The sequence below is a fragment of the Saccostrea echinata genome, unplaced genomic scaffold (assembly GCF_033153115.1).
Source record: "Saccostrea echinata isolate AGI-Se365-2 ecotype Australia unplaced genomic scaffold, CSIRO_AGI_Sech_v1 ptg000046l, whole genome shotgun sequence".
NCBI lineage: Eukaryota > Metazoa > Mollusca > Bivalvia > Ostreida > Ostreidae > Saccostrea > Saccostrea echinata.
Window position 1 is genome coordinate 8,017,953 of NW_026889795.1, and position 26,174 is coordinate 8,044,126.

The 26,174-nt window shown below is 33.3% G+C and overlaps 2 protein-coding genes across 2 annotated transcripts; both read right to left on the reverse strand.

Annotated features, from left to right (window-relative positions):
- Window positions 1-1,974: 1,974 nt before the first annotated feature.
- On the reverse strand, window positions 1,975-9,006 carry LOC133201899 (uncharacterized). Its single transcript, XM_061337689.1, has 2 exons — window positions 8,949-9,006; window positions 1,975-5,518 (listed from the first exon to the last, which is right to left on the reverse strand). Exon 2 carries the CDS (start codon window positions 5,492-5,494, stop codon window positions 2,936-2,938), a length of 2,559 nt encoding a protein of 852 aa, XP_061193673.1. The 5' UTR covers window positions 5,495-5,518; window positions 8,949-9,006; the 3' UTR covers window positions 1,975-2,935.
- Window positions 9,007-18,633: 9,627 nt separating this feature from the next.
- On the reverse strand, window positions 18,634-26,097 carry LOC133202001 (tyrosine-protein kinase TXK-like). Its single transcript, XM_061337782.1, has 4 exons — window positions 25,990-26,097; window positions 23,128-23,242; window positions 19,912-20,005; window positions 18,634-18,751 (listed from the first exon to the last, which is right to left on the reverse strand). Exons 2-4 carry the CDS (start codon window positions 23,234-23,236, stop codon window positions 18,634-18,636), a joined length of 321 nt encoding a protein of 106 aa, XP_061193766.1. The 5' UTR covers window positions 23,237-23,242; window positions 25,990-26,097.
- Window positions 26,098-26,174: the final 77 nt, after the last annotated feature.

Genomic DNA, 26,174 nt, shown 5'->3' on the forward strand with positions numbered 1-26,174 from the left:
GTTTGCTCTGAGTGAAGTTTTTCTAAAAATAATTAATATGACGTTCAACCCTTTAGGTTCGAATGAGAGTGATCTCTGATATTAACATTGTTTAAAGGAGTATTTATTGTTTTTAAAAATGATGGAGATTTGCTATGGAAATTATGTATTGACCTAAAGAGTATTTTTATGGCCAAACAATTTGTATGAAAAACGTCAGTCAACATTCGACAACGATAAATTGTATTTGATAACAAGGTTATTGTATCAGACAAAAACAAAAACAGTTTAGGCGGTACTACTTAATATTATAAATTATTAAAATAGTCGATTGAATGTTAGGATCATCCAAAGAATTCTTAAAAATATTGAAAGAAACGGTTGTACTATATAATGTGAATCTTGAGTCAAAAACAAATTGATATTGTATCTGTAAAAATCCCTGATAATTGTTTTGAAAATTAAAAATTATCAAAATCGGCTACCTAGTGTATTTTTAAAATATTCTAAGATTAAATGTTATAAATGTCCAAAAGTAAAACCTTAAACATTGTATTTTTTTGCAAGTATGAGCGCTACTTTTAGTATGATTTTTAGAAGTAAATAAAACTTAAAACGGACATACCTTTTATACTTTTAGTTTTCTTGCAGATCCTTGTTGAAAACGTTGAAGTGTTTAGCTTCTAAACACAAATCTAAGTGTTTAGAATTGTGTTTAAACTCTAAACATGTAACTATTTAGGTTTAAAACACTTTCCATTACGCGTATTGAAATAAAACATGTTTAAAATTTAAACGCATTAAAAAAAGTGTGACAAGAATGTGTTTAGAAATGTGTCTATCATCTAAGCACATTTTTTACAGTGTATACATATATCAGAGATATGCATAGTATTTGGGTTTTGATTTTTGATACTTTAGGAGAGAAATACAAGTTGTTGAACATTTTTTATGAAACATTTTATTTGCTTATAAGGTATATCAAATTTGTCTGGATAACTACTCCTGCAGTTTTCAAGAGAAGAAGTTTTTCTTTGGAAGATCAATTGCACATGTATAACAGATTTGCATGGATGTTGTATTTTGATATTTGATCATCTATGGGGGAAATGCCAGTTGTTGCACTTGTTCATAGTGCACATTGATGTTGTTGGGTTGTCACCTCATACCGTTTTCAGAATAGAAATGTTTTAATAATTTATGTGAGAATTATCAGTACTGCTCACACACACACAAAAAAAAAACGGTTTGACAGTTCTCCCCTTGTTCATCTTTTTTTCAAATTATTTTGACTGTGACTGGAAATATTTACATTTATATATTTTCAAAAAGACAATTGAAAAAAAATAAGAAATGAGATTCTTTATTTAAAGAAAATTAACATTTTGTATCACAATCGTGGTAACAATCCTGTCCAAACCTGAAATGAACCACATATTAAGAAATAATTGCGCTGCTTTATAAAATTAATTGGCTATCAAATTAGTAAGATAGTATTTGATTGTATTCAATATCTTAATCCTTTAGAAAAGTTGATTAAACATTTATACAGTCACTTCTTTTTTCCAAAAAAGATATCTTTTACCCAAAGTATTAATGAACGTCCTGAGTTACCTTGTTTTTGTTTTTTTTTTTCAAATCGGTGAACAGAACATGTAGAAATCATTCTTTCTTGCATTTTTAATATACAAATGGTAATCAAAAGAATTTCTTTCATATTTATTTTTCAGTAGAACACCATGCAATTTGAATAAAATTTATTTTTTTTAACTAAAGCAGATTTATAAGTACAGGATTTCAACACTAATTAACATAATATATAGGAATCCAGGCTTGTAATAACATCTGGTGCACATCAAATATGTGCAATGTGATAAATTCTAAGGAAATAATTGTGGATAAGTTAGGTAGAAATGCTGTGTTTGCAAATGTTTGGTTTGTCAGAGATACAAACTGATGGTCTATTCACACCAAAAATATTTTAAAACATGAAACAACACTTTTATTTCGTTTATTTTGGTCACCTTTTGCATAAAAATAAAGTCAATCTAGTCAATATCTAAAAGAAAAAACAAGCACACAATTTTAAACAAGATGAAAACAATATACAATATGGACTTTGTATTTGATTAATCTGTTTCATATTAACCATACGTATGTCGATGACTGGGGAGAAGCCGAGGATATTATTGATATTTTTTTCTGGTTTATATAAGGTAAATTAAACATTTAAGACAAAAGTTACATTAATATTGTTACAGAGTCCAGTACTAAATAAAACAGACTTCGAAGGCTTTAATAAAAAAAAATCATTAACGTTCTTATGTAAGGTCAATGATGTACAGTTTACAGTTGTAACATTCCTGTAATATCTTTTGTTATGTGATAGACATTCTCCATCAGTGTGTTAAAATAACTTTCCTATAAGAGGCTTACGAACATTTTTTTTCCTGTTCAACCAAGCCGTCGCGGCCATTATTTCCAACAGATTTTGATGTGTCCTTAGTGACGTCACAAACACTGCAGTCTTCGCACAGAAACAGGAAACAGGATTTTATGACTGGCATTAAATTAGATAAAATAGTGACTATAGAGATACCACGTTATGATAATAAGTAATGTCCGAAGTGGCAGTAAATTGTCAGAAAAGTTGATGATCGCGACTTTGCTCCATTTGTAAGCTATAATTTGATCGTCATGATCACTTCAGAAGAAAATGTATCTTTCAGGTATAATATTGAACCTTTAAGTTGTACATGAGAGAGAAGACAATATGCACTCATGAAAATCAATCTCAATATATCAGTTTTGAATCTATGCAAACATATGAGTACTTTTTTATGAAAGCAAAATACAGAAATTGATGACATTTTGTCACAAAAAAAGGGAAAAAAAAACGAATGCTATGTGCAGATTATTCTCATAATAGTTCTACACAACGTTATCAAATGTACGATTAAAATATTCGAGTCGAAAATGTTCTTCTCTGTGGCCTGAAAAATCGTAATGTTCTACGATTCCCTATATTACCCACAGGGAAAGTGCGAAAATTTGATCTTTCTCTGAAATCATCACCTGCAAGGTTTCTAAAGGAAACAGAACCGAATCCAGATGCTCCGCTCATAAGCTGTGCAACTTGCCTGTTGAATTCTGGGAAATCGTCAAAAGTTTGTGTTAAAAAGCCTCCAGTTTCCCGTCCACTGTTTCTTGTTCCCAAGGATTGTGTGTCACCACCACGTCGAGAAGATACATCGTCATCTAAATCCACTGATGATAAACTCAGTGGTGTTCTGTCAAGTCTAGGAGATAAAGTTCCAAAAAATGAAGAGGAACTCGTGGAAGTTGGTACTGTTTGTCTGGTACCACTTAAAGTTCTTCCAGACTGCAATAAGTTTTGTCTAGCCCGTGTAGTACCAATAAACGATTCCCTTATATCATCAGGTAAAGACGAGGATCCTGAAAAGTCAGACTGAATAAAACCTGAGGAAGCACGTACACTAGATGGTAATGTATCGACAAAGCCACTTCTGAAGGCAGTAGATAAAGGAGTGGACCTTTGTGTGTCGCCAACAACTGGTCCAATTCTGGTAGAACTAGACAATCCACGGCGGTTTTGGAATCCAAGGATACGAGGCTCTATATCATCATTTTCGGAAAAAGTACCAGTTCTCACTCCTCTTGGGAAAGGTGCGTCTGTTATTTGTGAAGGTGTAAGTGCTCTTCTTAAGTTTTGTTGTCTAAGACGACCTAATCCTACAAAAGGAACGAAATCATCAACGTTTGATAATCCTGCTCTGAATCTTCTTCCTACAGTATTTGTTCCTTGAGGAGCTCTTAACAGGTCTCCGCGTTCGTTTAATCCTAAGTTTAACACTCTTTCTGGTAGTCCATTGTTATCATCATCAGAAACCGAAAGTCTTGTGTTTCGGGGAATTGGAAGGATATCTCCAGCACCTCCTGTAGTCTGAATGTCAACGCTACTTATTCTAGACAGTTGATCCTCTAGTAATTCTCTCTGGGTTAGTAAAGCATTCAATTCTTGTTGCTGTGGGGAAAACGAAATACCATTGCCCCGGGTTTGCCCAGAAGTATCAGTCAATAGAGCACGTCCAGGCATTATATAAGGATCATTTCTCATTGCCTCCGTTATTCTTGCAGAAGCACTATCTGCTTGATTTCGAGTTACTATCCCAGGACTTGAAATTGATGGTGGAGGACTATTGATTCCGTCGTCATCTGAGAATATCTGACGGATATTTTCAGGCGCATTCACTTGTCCGGCTTGAGCAAGGGCATCAAAGACCCGATTATTTTGCAAACTCTCAGAATCAGTTATTATATCTCGCCCAACACTTATGCTATTGCCAACGAGTGGGGAACTGACTGAAGAGATATCATCAATAGAATTTCCAAATTCATCGAAAAAATTTAGCCGTCCTGTTGCAGCGCGGTTGATGTTTCTGAAGGGTGCTCTCCTGGTCAGAAGTGGATTTGGAGCGGGTGAATTTATAATAATCTGCTCTTGTTCTCTCAGACGCCGTTGTATTTCACGCCTCTGCTCTAATAAAGTTGCTAGCCGCTTAGCTTGATCACTGTCAAATCCATCCTCAAGAAAATTTCCTCTCACAGTTGATGTGAACTCTTCTCCAAGACCTAATTCAGAGGGGATTGTGTCTATCTGCTCGTTCCTTTCCAGATCCTGAATCACGAGTGGAGCACTTCCCAAATTATCGTTAGGAGGTAACGTTGGTTCTCTTAGGTCTGGTAATTGAGTTTCTACTGATGTTCTGAGAATTTCCTCCTGTATGTTTTTAAGTTCCTTATCAAGTTCGGTTGTATCGATTGAGGGAAATTCGGAGAGGGGAGCCCCTGGTGTAGGACCAATGTCGTTCACAGTTGGAACTGGGACATCGGGTGTTGGTGTGGGTCTGTTCAATATTGGAACTCGGACATCAGGCGTAGGTAAAGGTGTTTCAATTATGTTAGGCTGTTTCAAACCACCTTCTCCCTGCAAGCTTCCTAATAATCTATCAATCTGCGACTGATCTAGTGGTCCATTATCTGCCAATCCAAATTCGTTGTCTTGTATTTGATTTATCCTTGCATCTTGGACAATCTGATCGATAGGAGTTGGTGGATCAACAGGTGGGGACGGAGGCGGATTATTTATCTCTTCATTAACTGTTTTAAGGATGTTGTCTAGAATAGAGTTAAGTTTTTCTGGCTCCAATTTAGCAAAGGAGCTAAGGTCGATATTACTTTCGGCTAGTTTTTCTGCAATGTCGAGTCCATTAGGTATATCTGGGTCAGCTATTGGTGGCGGCAGTGGCGGCGTTGGTGAATTAATAATCGGGTCTTCGTCTACGATGATGATAGTTTGGCCCTCTGGAGAAACTATATCAGATGGTGGGATTTCTGTACGAATGTCTGCTGGCCTTTCGATTGGCAGGCTAGGGGTATCACAGTTCACCGAAAATGCGCATAGTACACAAGTTATGAGGAATAGAAGTTTCATCTTATGGGCCTTGTTAACCTTCACCTACAATGTAGAATTCAGATATATCAAACAATGAAACGGGTTCCCTCATTAATAATATATTTTTAAATTTAAGAGAGAGAGAGAGAGAGAGAGAGAGAGAGAAAGTTTATCTTTAAAATGAAGAGGAAATAAATTGAGGCAAAGAACGAAAATAAAAGAAAATATACAATGCATAAACACCATGTATTTATAAGTTTATTAATATTTTAATCAATTTTTACAACAAAACCAAAAAGAAAATAAAAAGAGCAGACGGACGGACGGACGGACATCCCCGTTACTATACACTCCCAGAATTCAAGCGGGAGTATAATGAATAGTTCGCAGCGAGAAATATTTGTGAATAAAAGGTCGCGAAACTCACGTAAAAATTCTCACACGCGAATAAAAGTTGGTTTACAGTATCTTTAGTGTATCCAATATTTATCAATATAGTTTGTGTACAACCCTCCTAGCTTTTTCTCCAGTGTATCAAACATTCATCCAACGGTCTCTGCAGTGTATCTACAATTCACTAAATTATATCTCTAGTGTATCCAGCAATCATCCAACTGTAATACAATTGCGCAGCAATTCAACATAATGATCTCTATAGTATATCCAATATTCACTCCACAATCTCTATAGTTATCTTCCATTTACCGAGCTATATCTTAAGTGTGCATCCATCATCCTACGGTCCCTGTAATGTTTCATCATCTAACATTAATGATGGTGTCTCTCATGTGTCCAATATTCATACAACAATCTGTGTAGTCTATCTCTGTAGAATATCCAACATTCTCCCAATGGTCTCTGTAGCTGTTACAGTTAATGTGTGTAATCAGCATTTCAAGTATTTTCTCAATTTTATGAAATGTATGAAATTTCTGCTCAGCTTATGGAATATGTGAATTTTACATTGTTTCAGGTGAAAATACATGACATGTACTTTCCGAACTTTTTAGTACTTTTAACACGTATTAACTGACAGTTTTAGTGAGATAATTTAAATTATGAAACAAAAATATATAATACTAAAAATCGGTTGCTAAGTATATGGGTTTTTTTATTTTTGTTATTGTTAAATGACTGTATAAAATCAGATTAGTCAGTTATGATTTTATGATAAACAATCACAATAAAATAAAGGTTGCTATGACTGTAAATTTAATAAAAAGGGGCGACTTGAAAATAATATTTAAGATATTAACAGATTTGAAGTCTTTGAAATGGAGACATTGAAATTAATTAAGAAAAGATATATATGAGAAAGATAAAATTCTTTCACAGAGAAGAAATTGTCAATTTGAACTTAGTCGATACTCGAAAGCATTCTCTAGGTACGATCATTTTTTTAACAGAGGCAGGCTACTAACAGATAAGTTGATGTTAAAGGGATTTCAACAATCTCGTATAAAGTCTGCGTTTCGTAAATTCTATAATGGCCTTGTTGGCAAATAACATATCATTGGGTCCTATTGTGGCCAACGTGTTTCATACCAATTGTAATGCTTTTGTTTTTATACTTAATTTGACTACGGAATGTTCCATCTACCTGATAATACATAGGTCTCACGGCGAATTTGACCGATCAACAGGGGATGCTTACTCCTCCAAGGCACCTGATCCCACCTCTGGAGGCGTCCTGTGCCCTGTTCAGGTATTTGTATTGTTTGTATATTTTTTTAGATTGATCACTGTGCAGTTTGTTCATCATCATTCGTCAAACGGTATCCACACCACAATTTGTATAGTGTATCGACAATTCACGCAATGGTCTTTATTGTATGCAATATTTTCTCAATGGTCTCTAGTGTATGCAATATTTACCCAATGGTCTCTGTAGTTTTTCCACCATCCAACCAACAAACATTCTCTTTATTGTGTCCTCATTCACCTAACGGTATCTCCACAATTAAGACTAATGTTTTCTGTTGTGTGTCCACAAATTACACATCTATCTCTGTAGCGTATCAACAATTCACTTAACAGTCCTTTAAGTATGAATTAGTAAACTCAACTTATTTACCGTTGCCCCCTTTAATACTGCCTTTCTGACAGGTCCCCTTTCCCATTAAAACTGCTTCCTAAAGATCTGGTCTGACATATCAAGTCTTTCAAAGGAAGGTGGTGTTGTGTTGTTCTCTATGAAATTAAAGTACCGAGGTACAAAGTTTAGAAAAATCTTTAGGGCCGAAATAAAGTCTAGTGTCATTGAATGTATGATATATATTACAGATATACCAATTCATCATTATCACATTTTAGGCTTAATTATTCTTATTTATCTTTGTTGTGAGGTAAATCGCACACATTTCAACTGAAATAACGGAGTCAGTGTTTACATACAATGCATCATTTATGGTCGATTTATTTTTATGAATTTTATTTGCGGGGATTTTCTAGATTTTTTTTTTTTTTTTTTTTTTTTTTTTGGTTTTATTCGATTATGGTTTTGAAGCATTTTAGAAACACATCATTTAATTAAGATTTGATTGTTTTCCTTCGGGTTGTTCATTAGAAAAATGTTTAATGTTAATGAACATTAAACGCTTAATGTTAATGAGAGGAAAATCCCCCCCCCCTCTCTCTCTCTCTCGTAACCCATAGCACTCTGTAAATAATTATGTTAAACTGGATAGTGGCCAATCAATTTGAGCCATTTGATCTAGGATCATAGACTGGGGAAGAAAAGCAGCCAGAGTTAGAATGATCACAGTTGAATATATGTCGATTTTGTCAATAAACCAATTGGTGAAATATTGAGCAAGAACATATTTGAATTAGGAAGTGTTATTTTGACAAGTCTTTTTCCCCATATGATCAAAGAAGACATAAATATCAAATATTTGTGATTGTTTCGATCAAAATCTGGTAATTTTAGGAATCAACATTATACATAAAAGAAACAGTTTTTCTTTAAAATCGGAAAAGACTCCAAATATTGGAACAATCTGATTTATTCAAAGCTACTTCATAACATAACGTTAAAATGTTTGCCATTGTGGTACAGTGGTTATAAAGTTGAGGTTTATGGAGTCAATCCTAACATTGCGAGTTCAAATCCCTTTGTTGGATGTAGAAACCCACTTTTCGCTTGACATCGCATTAACAGATGTCTCATGTTACAGGAAATGCTGTCAGAAAAAATCCTTTTCTAACCAGTGACCATAAAAGCCAAGCAGAGGTCCAATTTTCAGCCTCCAATGGTGAAAAATTCTCAAAGGGACGTAAGGCAAACATACAAACGGTAACGGATTACAATCAAGTGAACTGTTTTAAAACGGCATCATTTTTAATATATGTACATATCAAATTTAAAGCAGAGGTGTTTTTTTTTTCTTTTTGTCTCTGAAATTATATTATCTACCATATAATTTTTATACTTATTTTTTTCTTCAAAATTATTCAACAATCTTATATAATTTTGTTAAACAAATAAACTTACCTAAAAGAAATAGAAATCTCTTGAAGACGTGCACAGATAATAAAATAGAAAACGGAAATGTAAAGTCTTAATTGAGTACTCTAATCTTATAAATGTAGACACAATCCCCCATAATCCATCATGTGTTTGTTTCATAAAGAGACGCCATGCCCCACTGACTCCAGAAAATTCTTGTCATGGAGCCTGCTTTTGTAAAGAATAGCTCCTAAAGAAAACTGTTACCAATTCAATTACATGTAAAATGTAGACACTAGGATTTGGATCACTAGAACAAAGACTATCACACACAGTTTCTGACAGGAAGATTATGTATCTTGATACATGTATATATTGGTAGGTCTATGCACATGTATATAAGTCCGACCTATAATTTAAAAAAAAACACAGGCCTATCGGATGCAAACATATTATGTCCGCTTTCGCACGATGAAGATTCTTCAATGATTTTGACTTATATAAATCTGGCATATGCATAAAAACTTGTGACTTTTCAAGTTACAACTTTTCAACTGTTTCCCAAGATAAATTATAGGCCAGACTTTCTGACATCGTTGACAGCTGCTTTTTCAATAAAAATGGAACTCGTAAATTTACTTTCCTTGTCATTGGTCATTTGCAAAATTACTTTGTTAAAAAAACAATCTGATTGTACACACAAGTACTCTGAAGTTGATATTAAAAAGATGCTCGAGTTTCTGATTGACAATATCTACGTGGTTTATGGAGACCAGGTCTTCCAACAATCTATTGGAATTCCCATGGGTACCAATTGCGCCCCGTTATTAGCAGACCTATTTTTGTATTCATATGAAGCAGAATTTGTTCAAAATCTTTTACGTGAAAAGAAGAAAACACTTGCCCTGGCCTTCAGCTCGACAATTAGATATATCGACGACGTATTGTCAATTAACAATGGTTATTTCCATTCTTATGTCGACACGATATATCCCGGTGAGCTTGAGATAAAAGATTCCACAAAGTCTGACTCATGTTTCATATTTGGATATTTTATTAGAAAAAGACGTTAATGGTAATCTAACAACCAAACTTTATGATAAACATGATGACTAACTTTTCAATCATCAACTTCCCTTAATTACTTATGCACCTGCATACGGGGTTTATATATCTCAGTTGATTCGACACTCCATAACATGCTCTACGTATGAACAATTTCTAAAACGAGGTAAGTTATTGACAAACAAGTAGATGAAACAAAAATATCAGCTGTCTCGTTTAAAGTCATTAATTCGTAAGTTCTATGGTCGGTACAATGACCTTGTCAGCAAATACAATCTTTTATCAAGTCAAATGCTGACTGACTTTTATCATACTAATTGTTAGGCCATTATTTACACACTAATTTGTCTACGGATTTTTCCGTTATTTCCTGATCATGACAAGGAGCACACGGCGGGTTTGACCGGTCGGCAGGGGATGCTCACTCTTCCATGGCACCTGATCCCACCTCTGATGTTTTAGAGGTCCGAATACTCGAATACTGTTTATTATCTCAACATATTTCATTAGACACTGTTGGTCATAGTATTTGTCCATCAAGATCTCTAAAATAAGGTAAGAAACCTAGTGATATAACTGCATTAAGATATTTGGGACATACTAAATACTAAATTAGAAATATACAAAATATGAAAAAAAATGAATGACGAGTATTTTTTTTTCAAATGAGTTTTCCTAGAAATATGGGGAGGGGGGTTAAAAGAAATGCCGTTAGACTTACGTTTTACAGGGGTTTCCTAGCCAAAAAATAATACTTTACTATAGTACCAAAGTTTTTACCGTTCACGGTAGCTCAGTCGGTAGAGCGCTCGCTCCGTGATCGGGAGGTTGTGAGTTCGAATCTCGGCCGCGACAGACCTAAGTCGATAAAAAATGGGTGGTAACTGTTCCTTCGCCATGCGCTCGGCACCTTGAAGTGAAAGTTTCGGGTCCTTTCAGATGAGACCTTAAAAAAAAGAGGTCCCGTGTCACAGCAGGCGTTGGCACATAAAGATACCTCACTACTCAATAACCCTGAGTGCCGAGGAAAAGTCAAAATTAGAAGCCCTTCACCGGTATATGGTGACGTCTCCATATGAGTGAAAAATTCTCGAATGGGACGTAAAACAATATACAATAAATCAATCAATCAACCAAAGTTTTTACTATAGTAAATCAAAGTATTTTTACTATGGATTTCAGATTGTTATATTTTATATCCTCCAATTCATACATGTATATTTCTTATATTAAATGGAACTGTTGCTTGTATATTCACATATTATTTCCAAATTTTACATCACCGTTAACGAATTTAAAAGATTTTAAGCTTTGAAATCACAAAAAAGAGCTCTAGGGTAAAGTTCCATAGTAAAATTAAGTAGCAAAGTATTTACTATAATAGTAAACTATAGTTAACTATAGTAAATTTTTGTTAGGGGTAAATTTACAATAAAGGTTCGTCAAAAATTCAGGAGTAAAATTAACATTAATGGGTCGTCAGAAAAAGAGTAAAATCTAAATGATCGTTATAATTACAGGCGAAAAATCTACAAGAAGGATCGCCCGAGTTACTTGTGAAATTTACAATACAAGTTTAATGAAACACAAGATAAAATTTACAATAAAGAGTCGTGTCAATTATAGGAGTGAAATTGACAATGAAGGATCGTCAGAAAATTGTCAAGAAGAGCCGTCTGACATACAAGAGTAAATGGATAAGCTAGAAGCGTCGTTAAAAATACAGGGTAAAATCTAAATCAGGTGTCTTTAGAAATACAGGAGTAAAATTTACAAGAAGCATTTTTCTTGAATTACTTTGGTAGATTTTGATCTTGTGGAGGCCTTTTCAGACTTCTTCATGAGCAAGGTGGTTAAGATACGAGAAGGACTCCAACAAAACCAAGCAGATCAGTCAGACCCCCTTAGAGTAGATGTGAAATTCACTGGAGAACACTTAACTGCCTTTGATTTAACGACTGTAGATGAAGTTGAGTCAATCATCAAAAAGTCGACAACAAATTTTTGTGAGTTGGATCAGCTCCCAACTTATCTGACAAAACAATGCTTGGAGCCACTTCTTCCTAATATAACATCAATGATAAACGCATCACTCTCAGAATATGCAGTTCCCTCTAGTTTCAGGAAGGCATGCATTACGCCCTTGCTCAAGAAACCAGGATTAGATAAGGAAATCCTTTCAAACTACAGACCTGTCAGCAATCATCAATCATGACCTGTCAGCATTTCATCTCTAAAATACTTGAAAAGGTAGTTGCTTAGAGACTAGACAACCATCTAAACTTAAACTGCCTTAGTGACACAATGCAGTCAGCGTACAGAAAACATCATTCTACAGAAACTGCTTTGTTTAAAGTGCATTAGATAGTGGTTCATCTGTTGTCCTTGTGCTCCTCAACCTGTCAGCTGCATTTGATGTCATTGACCATCGTATCCTATTGGATAGGCTCAATGTAGCTTATTGAATAACAGGTGGAGCCTTACAGTGGATTTAATCTTACTTAGAAAATCGACCCCAATCTGTGTCAATTAACTCTCTCAAATCCACCGAGCGAGTTCTTCCATTTGGTGTCCCTCAAGAGTCTGTTCTTTGGCCTTAACTCTACTGTTTGTTTTCCAAACCTATTGGGGCTATATGTCGACAACATGGAATGAACTACCACTGTTATGCAGACGACTCGTACATTTACCTCGTTTTAAGAACATTGGAAGGGTGGAATAACTATTTTTCAAGATTAGAAGCGTGTATAGCAGATATAAGTTCATGGATGGCTACGAACCTGTTGAAACTTAACCAGGACAAAGCGGAGCTAATTATCTTCTCTTCCAAACACAACGCAGCAAACATTCCACTACACCATCTTAAAGCTGGAGAATACAACTTTTCTGTTGCATCGCTTGTCAAGAACCTTGGTGTTTAGTTCGATTCTAATCTGACATTTGAGAGTCATGTGTCGTCTATCGTGAAGACATGTTACTTTCATTTCAGTAATATTGGACGAATTCGCCATCTCATAACAACAGATGCATGTAAGACTCTTGTCAATGCACTACTTACATCGAGGCTCGATTATGGCGACTCTCTTCTGTTAGGAATCAACAGGACCCTTGGACTGCTTACATCAAAGCGGAATCACATTTCCCCATTCTTGCTGAGCTCCACTGGCTTCGGTCCAGTATAGACCACAATTTAAGATACTGGTGCTTACCTACTGCACCCTGTTTGTATGTGCTCCTTCATATCTACAAGAACTTATTGAAGTTTATAAGCCAGCTCGATCACTAAGATCGGAAATATCAATAAGACTTGTAGAACCAAAAGTTCGAACTAAGACTTTTGGAGAACGGACTTTTAGTTGGTCTGCCGCCAGTCTATGGCCGGAATGAACTTTCAACATGCATAAAATGGGCTCAAGGTGTGGATGTTTTTGTTTTTTTTTTTAAATGCTTAAAACACACTTTTTAAGATTGCTTTTCCTGAGTTTTAAACCCTTATAATTTTTATTTTTTTTTAAATGTCTCAAATGCAGATATATAATTTTCCTATTTAATTTAATTTTTCTTTTTCTTGCATGTTTCTCCATTTTTATGCATCTATCATTTTCTTTTTCTTTTTAAAGCTTTAATTACTATCATGTACATTTATTTTACTACAATCTTATTGTTAAGCGCCTTAGAGTAATTTTTATTAAATAGGGTGCTCTAGATCTACAAATGTTTTATTTATTTATTTATTAATATTATTATTATTGAATTATAGGAGTAAAATTCACAGATCGTCGTAAATCTTTTCCCACAAACTGCTGGCTTCCTATGACGGACTTCCTTTTCCGGAATATTTTGATACATTTCTATGCTATTCTCAATCATTAAATAATTACTCTTTTTCTTATCCATCAACCTGACGATTCCGGGCCCTTATTAAATGTCTTCACTATCTACTGAACTGAATTTATTGGACTGAATCATGAATCTATTTCTTGGACTGAATTATGATATATTATAAACTGCTTCATTCAGTTGTTCTGTTTTGAATTATTCTTTACAGAGTCCCTTAATTCAGTGACCTAATTATATAATGATCTATTTACTGTTGGAGAAGTTTCTCGCAGTATCGACAAAAAAGATTAACGAAAAAGCATTATTAGTACTAAACTAGGTCACCATAGAGAAATAATGAATGTGTAATTTTTTTGTATTAAAAACGATGCGAGACTTTGTTTCCTCTTTGAATATTTAATCCGTCCAGTGTATTTTTATGTTTTCTTTCCTGATACTACATTGTATATCTGTCCAGTGTATTTTTATGTTTTCTTTCCTGATACTACATTGTATATCTGTCCTGATACTACATTGTATATCTGACCAGTGTATTTTTATGTTTTCTTTCCTGATACTACATTGTATATCTGACCAGTGTATTTTTATGTTTTCTTTCCTGATACTACATTGTATATCTGTCCTGATACTACATTGTATATCTGTCCAGTGTATTTTTATGTTTTCTTTCCTGATACTACATTGTATATCTGTCCTGATACTACATTGTATATCTGACCAGTGTATTTTTATGTTTTCTTTCCTGATACTACATTGTATATCTGTCCAGTGTATTTTTATGTTTTCTTTCCTGATACTACATTGTATATCTGTCCCGTGTATTTTTATGTTTTCTTTCCTGATACTACATTGTATATCCGTCCAGTGTATTTTTTTATGTTTTCTTTCCTGATACTACATTGTATATCTGTCCAGTGTATTTTTTTATGTTTTCTTTCCTGATACTACATTGTATATCTGTCCAGTGTATTTTTATGTTTTCTCTCCTGATACTACATTGTATATCTGTCCAGTGTATTTTTTTATGTTTTCTTTCCTGATACTACATTGTATATCTGTCCAGTGTATTTTTTTATGTTTTCTTTCCTGATACTACATTGTATATCTGTCCAGTGTATTTTTATGTTTTCTTTCCTGATACTACATTGTATATCTGTCCAGTGTATTTTTATGTTTTCTCTCCTGATACTACATTGTATATCTGTCCAGTGTATTTTTTTATGTTTTCTTTCCTGATACTACATTGTATATCTGTCCAGTGTATTTTTTTCTGTTTTCTTTCCTGATACTACATTGTATATCTGTCCAGTGTATTTTTGTATTTTTTATTTCCTGATACTACATTGTATATCTGTCCAGTGTATGTTTTCTCTCCTGATACTACATTGTATATCTGACCAGTGTATTTTTTTTATGTTTTCTTTCCTGATACTGCATTGTATATCTGTCCAGTGTATTTTTATGTTTTCTTTCCTGATACTACATTGTATATCTGACCAGTGTATTTTTTTATGTTTTCTCTCCTGATACTACATTGTATATCTGTCCAGTGTATTTTTATGTTTTCTTTCCTGATACTACATTGTATATCTGTCCAGTGTATTTTTTTATGTTTTCTCTCCTGATACTACATTGTATATCTGTCCAGTGTATTTTTATGTTTTCTTTCCTGATACTACATTGTATATCTGTCCAGTGTATTTTTTTATGTTTTCTCTCCTGATACTACATTGTATATCTGTCCAGTGTATTTTTTTATGTTTTCTTTCCTGATACTACATTGTATATCTGTCCAGTGTATTTTTTTCTGTTTTCTTTCCTGATACTACATTGTATATCTGTCCAGTGTATGTTTTCTTTCCTGATACTACATTGTATATCTGTCCAGTGTATTTTTATCTTTTCTTTCCTGATACTACATTGTATATCTGTCCAGTGTATTTTTATGTTTTCTTTCCTGATACTACATTGTATATCTGTCCAGTGTATTTTTTTATGTTTTCTTTCCTGATACTACATTGTATATCAGGACGAGGCTTAACATGACGATGCTATACGTGGTTTAACGCGTGGTTCGTAATATTTCAAAAAAAGAAAAAAAAATTCCAGTTCTGATAAATGTTTTCGTAATATTGCCAAATATGATTTGCGGATTTTTTTTTTCTATTTTAATAGAATGTTTAAAAAAAATCATCCAAAGATCAAAGCAGTCTGCATATTTTGTTTTGCAGGTCAAACTGTTTATATTCATTATTTGCCACGTGTATTCTATAATTGTCCACTTGTATTGTTGCATCAGCACTTGTATTTGTTTTTTGTTTGTTTTTTTAACGTCCCTCTCAAGAATGTTTCACTCATAGGGACCATTTTTATTTTGTATTTTTTTTTAATTTTCATCTTAGAAAACGTACAATATCTATATATCTATGTATAAATTTTCAAAATATCTCCTATTTTTATTTTATAATTTTCCATTTATATTTTGAAAATTTATACACAGATATTGAATGGTTTCTATTTTTTATTCTACGTGCATTTTTGTCCATTGGTAATTTATTATTTTTTTATACGAAATGTTTCAGCTTGCGTTGTATGTGAATTCCATTTGAATTTACAATCGATTTAAAATAAAAGATTTAAGGATACAAACTGTGTTATAAACAAAAATTAAAGAACATGAATATTGATACAAATGGTTAAATATAACGAGAAAATTAAATCAATTTGACACGCCTTACTCGATTTAAAAGATTATCAAATTTGATTGCGAAATACATTTAAATCCCTAATAGCTAAAAATTTTCTTCTTATACATCATTTATAAAATTGCTATCCCGACCTCATGAATATAAATATTATTGATATCTAAGTATAAGACGTCTTTAGGCAATCCCAATGTCGTTTAACTTAATAGGGGTTAATAAAGTAGTTGAAAGTGAGCGAGAGGTAAACAGCATAAATATACTTCAATCAGTATTGTACTTTAAGTAAATAGACGAAAAATAAACCACAATCCTCCCAATAAATTTCTCTTCTACAAAATACTGTTTATTAATGTTAAACAAATATTTATAAGTATACACTATCTGACTATTGTTAAACCTGATAACAAACTAATAACACTTTTCTCTATATTGAAAATATTTTTTCCTTATTACCAATGAATGCGATCTTGAAACAAACATTTTTTTTTGCATAGAAATATTCTAATAATATTTTGTCAGATCAAAATATTTTGTCAGATCAAAATACGACTAGACTATACATCACTGGAAAGATCAATCATTTGTAGTTATTGATCAAACACGATTCTGGATTCTTAAAATCTTATTTCCAAAGTTTTTACTTAAGGACACTTGCTCAAAGTTATTTTTTCCAAAACATCATAAAATACCTCAATCAATGTTTATATGTACAGTACATGTAGAGAAAACGAAAACTCTTAGCCACAAAAAAGTTCAATAATTCATTTAAGTTTTCTGATTAATGTCCCATTACTGATAAGAAATTGTGTAGATTTATAAAGGTCATGTATTAAGTATTTTTTGCATCACTTAGAATATCACCATTACAAACATCGAACTAATAAACAATCTTTTCTGTACCAGTCCAGTCCCTAAGTGGTCTAACTCTCCATGTACATACAATATATCGAGTATCCTGTGATTTGCTTATGGGCATCTCGGAAAAGTCATAACTTCAAGGTTTTAAAAATTACTTCTCACTTCAAGTTCAGTCTAAAGCCCAAAGCACTTATGTATGTAGTTCGGACGGTCTATTTCATCTTAGAGAAGTTTTGTGTTAATAATAACATCATTTTCTTGGCTCAAATAGAAAAAAAAGTTATAAAAATTGTTATTTATGTCTTTGAAGCGCCAACTTTAAGCTCGAATGACAAAATTTACTTGGCTTGTCAGTCAAGTAAAAAACAAAAGTTCTTGATATGAATGTAGGTCATCCACCAGTACTTCCATTTACCAATAATCTTATTCCAGTAAATTACATGGTTTGATAACGATAACAATGAATATCCACCATCAAAATAATTTCCTATAATGCTTAGTTTTTGTGAAATTGTAAATTGTGGCAGCCCTGTGTTTTTGTTTCCTTTTATTGTTGAAATTTATCCAAGCAATATCTATAGAAACCGTTCTATAGAATTTGTAGCCAAATTTAGCTTGTGATTAAATACCCATGTATAACACTGTATATTAATTAAGGGATATATTGGACTTCAGGGTCTTTTGTTTAGAACTCCTTTTCCCTATATGACTACTCTCACGCTTCAGTTTTGTGTGTGGTAAAAGAAGTGGGGATTCTGTGTACAAATGCAAGAAAATTTGGAGATAACATACCTTAGACTAAGGCTGTATTTTTAAAAATGTATTCTTCTTTAATAAAATCGTTTAGACATTCTGAAGTGGTTTAACATTTATTACTCTCTCTCTCTCTCTCTCTCTCTCTCTCTCCCTCTCTCTCTCAAAAAACGAATGTAACAAGATTAGTACTCAAGTAGGTCAGAGACTAGAATAAATTTATTATTATTCATTAAATGACTAAAAATAGATTAATTTACAATGAACTCTAACGAAGATTAATGAATCTTTTCCCTCTGGAATGTCCCAACAAAATCCAACAGTACGCTGCTTTACAGATCATCATAAATGATGGATGGATCTTCACTGATTAGGACGCAAATCGGAACCTTTATTCAAAATTAGGTCATCTCAGGTAAAATAGGTGTTTTTTTCATTTTATCATTTGAACCACACAAACAATTAAACATTTTAAGTTTTAATTGATCTCTTATCTCAGGCTTACTTAATTATTCCTTTGTCTCTACATGTAAATTAGTAATATTCGTCAGTTCTATCACTAAGGAAGAAAATGTTGGTCTGTTGGCTGGCTTCATTTTCCAACATGATTTCATAATATCATAAAACCTGCAAAAAATAGTTAAAAAATTAAAAAACAAAAATCTCCGATTCTTGTTTTCGGAAATTTTTCTTAGTTTTGAAAACTATTTTTCACGACATATACTTAACACTACAACAGTATATGGAAAAGAAACTGATAAGTGCTAAATGTAATGATCAGCGCTGCCTCTCTCGGTTAAAAATATATATTTTTCAGTGTGAAATATTCCAGGGAAAAGTTTTCATTGTAAGTTACCAGGTATTCTGTAAGATTGGAACGTAAAAACTTTATAACAAATGAAGTGGAAACAGATCAATGTACTTATGCTAAAAATTAAGGTCATACATTTATGTAAATTGTTACTCTGCGCTTTTATGCCAAAAAGATTGTAATTACAATTTTTCTCCTTTTTTTCTTTACGTTTTTGAAAATATTTTTAAAAAACATGATTTTTATGAACAAACTTCTTCATATAAGCCAAACAAAACAATATAATTAAAAAAACTTTAAATTTCTTCTCAAGAACAACAAATCCATGATTAGGTGTATCTTTATGTTGAAGATCCGTTCGAAATTACGACCCCCGGTGCTAGAGTGGAGCCATAATTTGAGATCAGATAGGAATTCATAAGAAGAATCTGTAAAATTCTTCCTCTCAAGAACAGAACAATACAGTAACAATTTTTCATATTTATGTGGAAGCATCGTCAGGTTGTATAGATTTAAACTGGCTCATATCATGACTCCCGTGGATATGGTAGGACCACAATGGACAATCAAATATAGGAGAAATCTTTGAAAATCTCCAGAAAACTTTAGCAAACCGGATAGCAGAAGGCATGATTGGTAATATTAATATGGAGTTTAGATTTCAGCTTTCCGAATTATGAACACCAGGGGTAGGGCGAGGCCACAATAAAAATCAAACTTATACTTAGGCATATATAGGAAAAATATTTTAAAATATTTTTAAGACATGAATAGTCATATAAGTATGGTAGCATTTTCAGTTAGTGTTAGGTTTTTTTTTTCTCAAATCAAGACCCCCTACCCTGCCCTTCCGGGATGGGGTGGGACCACTTTTTAATACTGAACTGATTTTTTGCTTTTTTTCTAACCAAAGTATTCAGGTGAGTGATATTCCTTTAAAGCCTGAAATACGAAAAAAATGTTCACGTTTTTGTACCTTGCATCAGCGTACATCGGCTTACGTAGGCGAAACCCTTCTTTCAGCAGGTCTATTATTTCCATGTTGTTGTAGTTTATGTAAGGGAGATCACCTATAATCAAAAAGTAATGTAAGGGAGATCACCTATAATCAAAAGGTAATGTAAGGGAGATCACCTATCAATCAAAAAGTAATGTAAGGGAGATCACTTATAAATCAAAAAGTAATGTAAGGGAGATCACCTATAATCAAAAAGTAGTATAAGGAAAATTACCTATAAATTAAAAAGGTAATGTAAGGGAGATCACTTATAAATCAAAAAGTAATGTAAGGGAGATCACCTATAAATCAAAAAGTAATGTAAGGGAGATCACCTATAAATCAAAAAGTAATGTAAGGGAGATCACCTATAAATCAAAAAGTAATGTAAGGGAGATCACCTATGATCAATAGGTAATGTAAGGGAGATCACCAATAAATCAAAAAGTAATGTGAGGGAGATCACCTATAATTCAAAAAGTAATGTAAGGGAGATTGCCTATAATTCAAAAAGTAATATAAGGGAGTTTGTCTATATATCAAAAATAAATTATTTTGTAAGTTATACGAGAGGCCCAATTGGCCTCGCTCACCTGAGCATTTTGGTTTTGGAGATAAGTAATAACCAGTTCAGTACTTAAAAGTCTAAATATATATTAAATGGTCCCGCCCTAACCCTAACTGATGATTTGAACAAACAATTTTTTCCTATATATTCCAATATAAAACTTTGATCCTTACTTGGCCCTTTCCTAACCCCAGGAGGTCATGATTTGAACAAACGTGAATCTACATCACATTAGGGTGCTTCTCTAAAAGTATAACTAATCAAAGCTTTGCTAGTCATCAAAAGATGATTTTTTACAGATAATTTCTTATATATTCATTTGCATAACTTTGATTCCCTGTTGTGACCCCACCCTACTACTGGGGGTCATGATTTGAACAAACTTGAATCTACATTACATGAAATGCTTCTTTATTAATATTACTAATCATGGCTTTGCTGTTCATGATTTTCAAAAATATTGCCTTTATTTTCCTGTGTATAATTTTGTCTCCTGTTGTGGCCTCATCCTACTCATTGTTATGATTTAAATAAACTTGAATTTACACTATGTAATGAAGCTTCCAAAAAGTCTCAACTTTTCTGGCCCAGTGGTATTTGAGCAGAAGATTTCTGAAAGATGCGATTTAATTTTCACTAATTCCTAATTATCTCCCCTTGCAAGAGGGTGTGGTCTTTCATTTAATCAACTAGAATCCCCTTTACTCAAAGATGGTTCGTGGCAAGTTTGGTTAAAATTATTCCAGTGGATCTGGAGAAGAAAATGAAAATGTAAAAAGTTAACGACGATAACAACAACAACGACGACCACAGACAATGGACATCTTTTGATTAGAAAAGCTCACTACTTGAATTGAAGGCTCAGGTGAGCTAAAAACAAATCTTTGTTCATTATGTACTTACATATTCCTTTTAAAAGAAAACAAACCAAATGAATTCAATGAGCGGTTAACTCAGTCATCTCAGGGATTTTATCTTAAAACTACGGTAAGGTGTACCTTGTTCTTAACTCAATTGAAATTGAAAGCGTAATTCCTGCATCTGCCTCTATTTCAATGCTTTTGCATATCTACTTAATTTTTTTAATTGCTCTCTTCACTGCATTTTTATCCCCAAATTTTATACGAAGTTGGGAAACTACTTTTAAAGATTTCTTGGTGGAAGCCTAAGAAAAATAATCAACTTTCAAGAAATTTATTCCATAACCTCAAAAAGCAGCTGATTCGTATTTCTAACATACACCTTTTCGCATGTGAGTTAAGGCTAGGTATAGGCGTTTCTATGCAAATGAGCTAATAAAAACGCATAAAAGATATATTTATTATTCAGAGAAACGTTTGATTTATTTTCTTGTATATACTTAGTACCCATAATATGTTATAGCCAGTATACATTATGACGTTATTGTCCTAACCTACTTAAGGGAATAAAGCACATCAACAAAACAGCTTCGGCGCAAGGGATTATCCTATTTATTTTTACATTAAAATTGTATTATGCTAAGAAGAATATTCTATAGATTAATAAAACTGCTGCACAGATCCTGGGCATTTTTTCATTTGATCGGAATTTGAGGAAACTTATACCGGACTGTAGTTTTCTACCCTGTTTCAACTTAATGACTTTACAAATAATAATTAAACAACTGAGCTGTTGATATTTGTGCAGCAATACCAGCAATTCTTGGAATATTTTGCTTCTAAATATACCTTGTTTGGGTTAAATAAAATAGAGCACGCCCTGGCGCCGAAGCTTTTTTGTTGATGTCCTTTATAATCTTGTGTAGTAAAGAACAATGATGTCATAATATGACGTCATAATGTGTACTGGCTATCTCATGTCGTGGGTACCAAGTATGTATTAGACATCAATTTTTTACTTTTTCTGTATGATAGGTATAGTCCTTAGGCATTTTAATTAGTTTATTTTGCATAGAATTGCCTATACCTAGCCTTAACTCACCTGCGTTATCCGATTTCTGTTAAAATCTAAAAACTGCCTTTAGATACTATTAGACTTTTGCGAGAAGCGCTGACTTTTACAATCGACGACTTACTTTTACACTTGGACAATATACGGCAGCTCTTTTGCGATGTAAATATTTAGCTTAACAGTTAATTCAAAGATAATAATTGGGCATTTCAACGCACATATTACGTTGTCTAGGGAGTTGAACGTGAAACACCCTATACTAAACCCCCTCCCTTCCTTCCTTGACCAACTCCTGCGAAGTTTTCCTTCCGGAATGTTTTTTCTTCCTTATTTGATTCGAATTCCCTCATAAAATGACATTGAAAGAAAATACTGCCCCTTACAAATAAGGTATTTTAAGTTATGTCATTCTACCACCCATCATCTCTTGTGTTGATTGCATACCAGTAAATCATGTAAGTGACCCTAACACCATACCTATGACCACAAGCAAGGATTTCTAATCTAATATCAATTCTGTACCTCCGTACATAATACATGTTTAAATGTCAAAGTAAGCCGTCGAGTGTAAAAGTCATTGCTTCTCGCAAAAGTCCATTAAGAACATGCAGAAAAACATAATGAAACAATGGAAATAATTTGATGGTTGCTAGCGTTGTCCACACAAAAATAAGGTAATAAAACCTCAGATATACCTAACGAAAATATTTCCCATACAGTTACCCCAAAAGACCACACATCACTTTCTGTGGAATACGTATTCATCTCAGCAAGACTCTCGGGAGCAAACCACTGGATGGGCATCCTTTCCTGTGAAAAGAAAACATCAGGACCCCGATCTACAAAAGTACTTATGACTAAGACCAAGATGTAATTTTCGGAAGGGTTTTTTTTTTTTTTTAAATAATTTGAAAATAGGTTTTGATCTGTTTAAAACATTTAGAACGATGTATTGATTGTTGCAATTGCTAACAGAATCATTTATTATGGAAGATATTTTATAATAAAGTCTTTGGTTTTAGTCGTAAGTTCTTTTATAAGATGGGCCCAACGATGACAAATACCATGCAATATGCAATCTCTATACAGAGTTACCTTTAACTGATGTTCTCTTGGAGAATAGTCTGGGTCGGTAGATTCTTTTTGAAAATACTTAACTCATTACAGTATAAGTATGATTAACAAGGGTTATTGGTTTGAGGTGGATCAAAGGAGAGAATGATCAATAAGGACTAGGTTTGAGGTTGATCAAGAGAGTATGATCAACATGGACTATATTTGAGGTGAATCAAAGGCGAATATGATTGACATGTACTATAATTGAGGTGGATCAAAGGAGAGTATGATTGACATGTACTATAATTGAGGTGGATCAAAGGAGAGTATGATTGACATGTACTATAATTGAAGTGGATCAAAGGAGAGTATGATCAACATGGCCAATATTTAAGATGGATCGAGAGAGTATGATTAACAAGGACTATATTTGAAGTGGATCAAAGGAGAGTATGATTAACAAGGTTAATGTTTGTAATGGATCAAGAGATAGCATGATTGACAAAGGCATGGGTTGAGGTGCATTAAGAAAGAGTATGATTAACGAGGGCTAGGTTTGAGGTGAATTAAAGAAGAGTATGATTAACGAGGGCTAGGTTTGAGGTAGATCAAGAAAGAGCATGATTAACGAGTGCTAGGTTTGAGGTGAATCGAGAAAGAGCATGATTAACGAGGGCTAAGTCTGAGGTAGATCAAGAAAGAGCATGATTAACGAGGGCTAGGTCTGAGGTAGATCAAGAAAGAGCATGATTAACGAGGGCTAGGTCTGAGGTAGACCAAGAAAGAGCATGATTATCGAGGGCTAGGTCTGAGGTAGATCAAGAAAGAGCATGATCAATGAGGGCCAGGTTTGAGGTAGATCAAGAAAGAGCATGATTAACGAGGGCTAGGTCTGAGGTAGATCAAGAAAGAGCATGATTAACGAGGGTTAGGTCTGAGGTAGATCAAGAAAGAGGTTTGAGGTGGATCAAAAAAGAGTATGACAAAACAAGGTAATATTGTTTTTGTTTAATAAGAAAAAGACACACTACAATAACTACAAAGTATTTAATTCATTTTTACCCTCTTCAGCTTCGGAATTGTTTTGGTTTGTTTGAATTGGCCAAGGGAACGTATTGGGACTTCAGAGCTTTTAAGAGCCATTCTCTGTAATGACTTGAAAGTCTCCGAATTTCTCCAAACTCTCCATTATAAAAGTCTTTGATACCGTAAACTCGAATCAGGCAAAAATTGGTTGCTATGTGTCATGGTTACCATAGCAACATGTCCTAATGTTTGAAAAATGGTATTTTTCAACATGTTCAGAGCCCCGCAGTTGACGTTTGCAGCAAAGCAAACAAGTGGCAATGACTGTTTCTAAAAGTTGAAGGCCTGAGGTCTTAAATGCATGATAAACATGTTTGGTAAATCAACTATTACATACGTTACTATGGAAACAAAGTATTCAAAAGTAATAATTTTGTTCATTTAATTTTATAAAGTCATACACTTAAAAATAAAAACAATTATAGGTTGAAATGCAAGCAAGTAATAGACAAGAGATCCTTGTAACATATACCAAGGACGAAATATGATATATCTTATAGGTTTGCAATGGTTGCCAATTTTTTTAATAACACAAAGGGATTCTAAATATACTTTCTTAGTGTTTTAAACTTATCCTATCTTTTTAGAAAGCATATTTCTATATAACTGATAACTGGTACGATGTTTCCATGGTTACACTGCAAAGTAACAATTAATCCCAATTTTTCATATGTTGTCGGTGTTGCAAGGTCCTACGGATGCATATGTGTCAGTCATTAATTTTATTGCTTTTCCTCAAGAAAGTAGCACAAACCCAATCCTAGCAACAGATTTTGCATTGTTACACTTTGTTACCATGGCAACCATGAAAGTTATTTTTAAAATAATATTGCCAATACCCAATTACTTAAGGTCAAATATTTTTTATTGTTTTCCTTTGGTTGTTGATTGAGTTTGATCATGTAACATCTATCAATTGTGAATATTGAGCGTTTTTCAGCATTTTTCAGCATTTAAAATGTATTCCAAATGTACCCATGGTTACCACTTACTAAGAGATAAATTCTAAATAGTTTCTTTATAGCATAAGTGGCAACAAGGTGTCATGTTTTTGAGAGAATGGTTTGTTTGTTTTTTCTTAGTCTTTATTAAGGCGTAATAAAGATTCAAAGTAGCTGAAAATCTTTTTTTTTTTCAACTTTTCTGGCTGTTACCATGGCAACCAAGACACATAGCAACAAAATTTTATTTGTATATGTTTCTGGTGTCAAGTTGTAATAATGGGCAAAGTTTCATCAAAATCGGTGACCATGCGTGGCAAAGGAGTTTAAGTGGTTACAGAGAATCGCTATTAATTAATTAAATAAATAAATAATATTTTATATAATCTTCTTGAGAAAAATTGAGAAGAGATTAATATTTTAATTTGATATTGGTTATTCAGAAAAAAAATTAAACAATTTTCAGAATGTTACCCTTTGGAAAGGATGTGAAATTTTGTCTCTATGTCTCGGTCCAAAACATCCAATCTTTGCTTGTAAGGAGTTGTTCAACAACACATTTCTAGCAGCTAGACGTTTGTGTATTATCTGTATCATCAAAGGTGTGAATTATGAATCATTTATCTATAAATATTTATTTCTGAAATGCACTGAATGCC

Bases quoted from the DNA above. Each gene is read 5' to 3' on its own strand.
- LOC133202001 (XM_061337782.1), bottom strand. From the start codon at position 23,236: ATGCCCATCCAGTGGTTTGCTCCCGAGAGTCTTGCTGAGATGAATACG. The intron at 20,006-23,127 runs GTATATCTGAGG...TTTTGATTATAG, and splicing joins ATGGGAAATATTTTCGTTAG to GTGATCTCCCTTACATAAAC. The intron at 18,752-19,911 runs GTACAAAAACGT...TATTTTTTGCAG, and splicing joins CCGATGTACGCTGATGCAAG to GTTTTATGATATTATGAAAT.
- LOC133201899 (XM_061337689.1), bottom strand. From the start codon at position 5,494: ATGAAACTTCTATTCCTCATAACTTGTGTACTATGCGCATTTTCGGTG.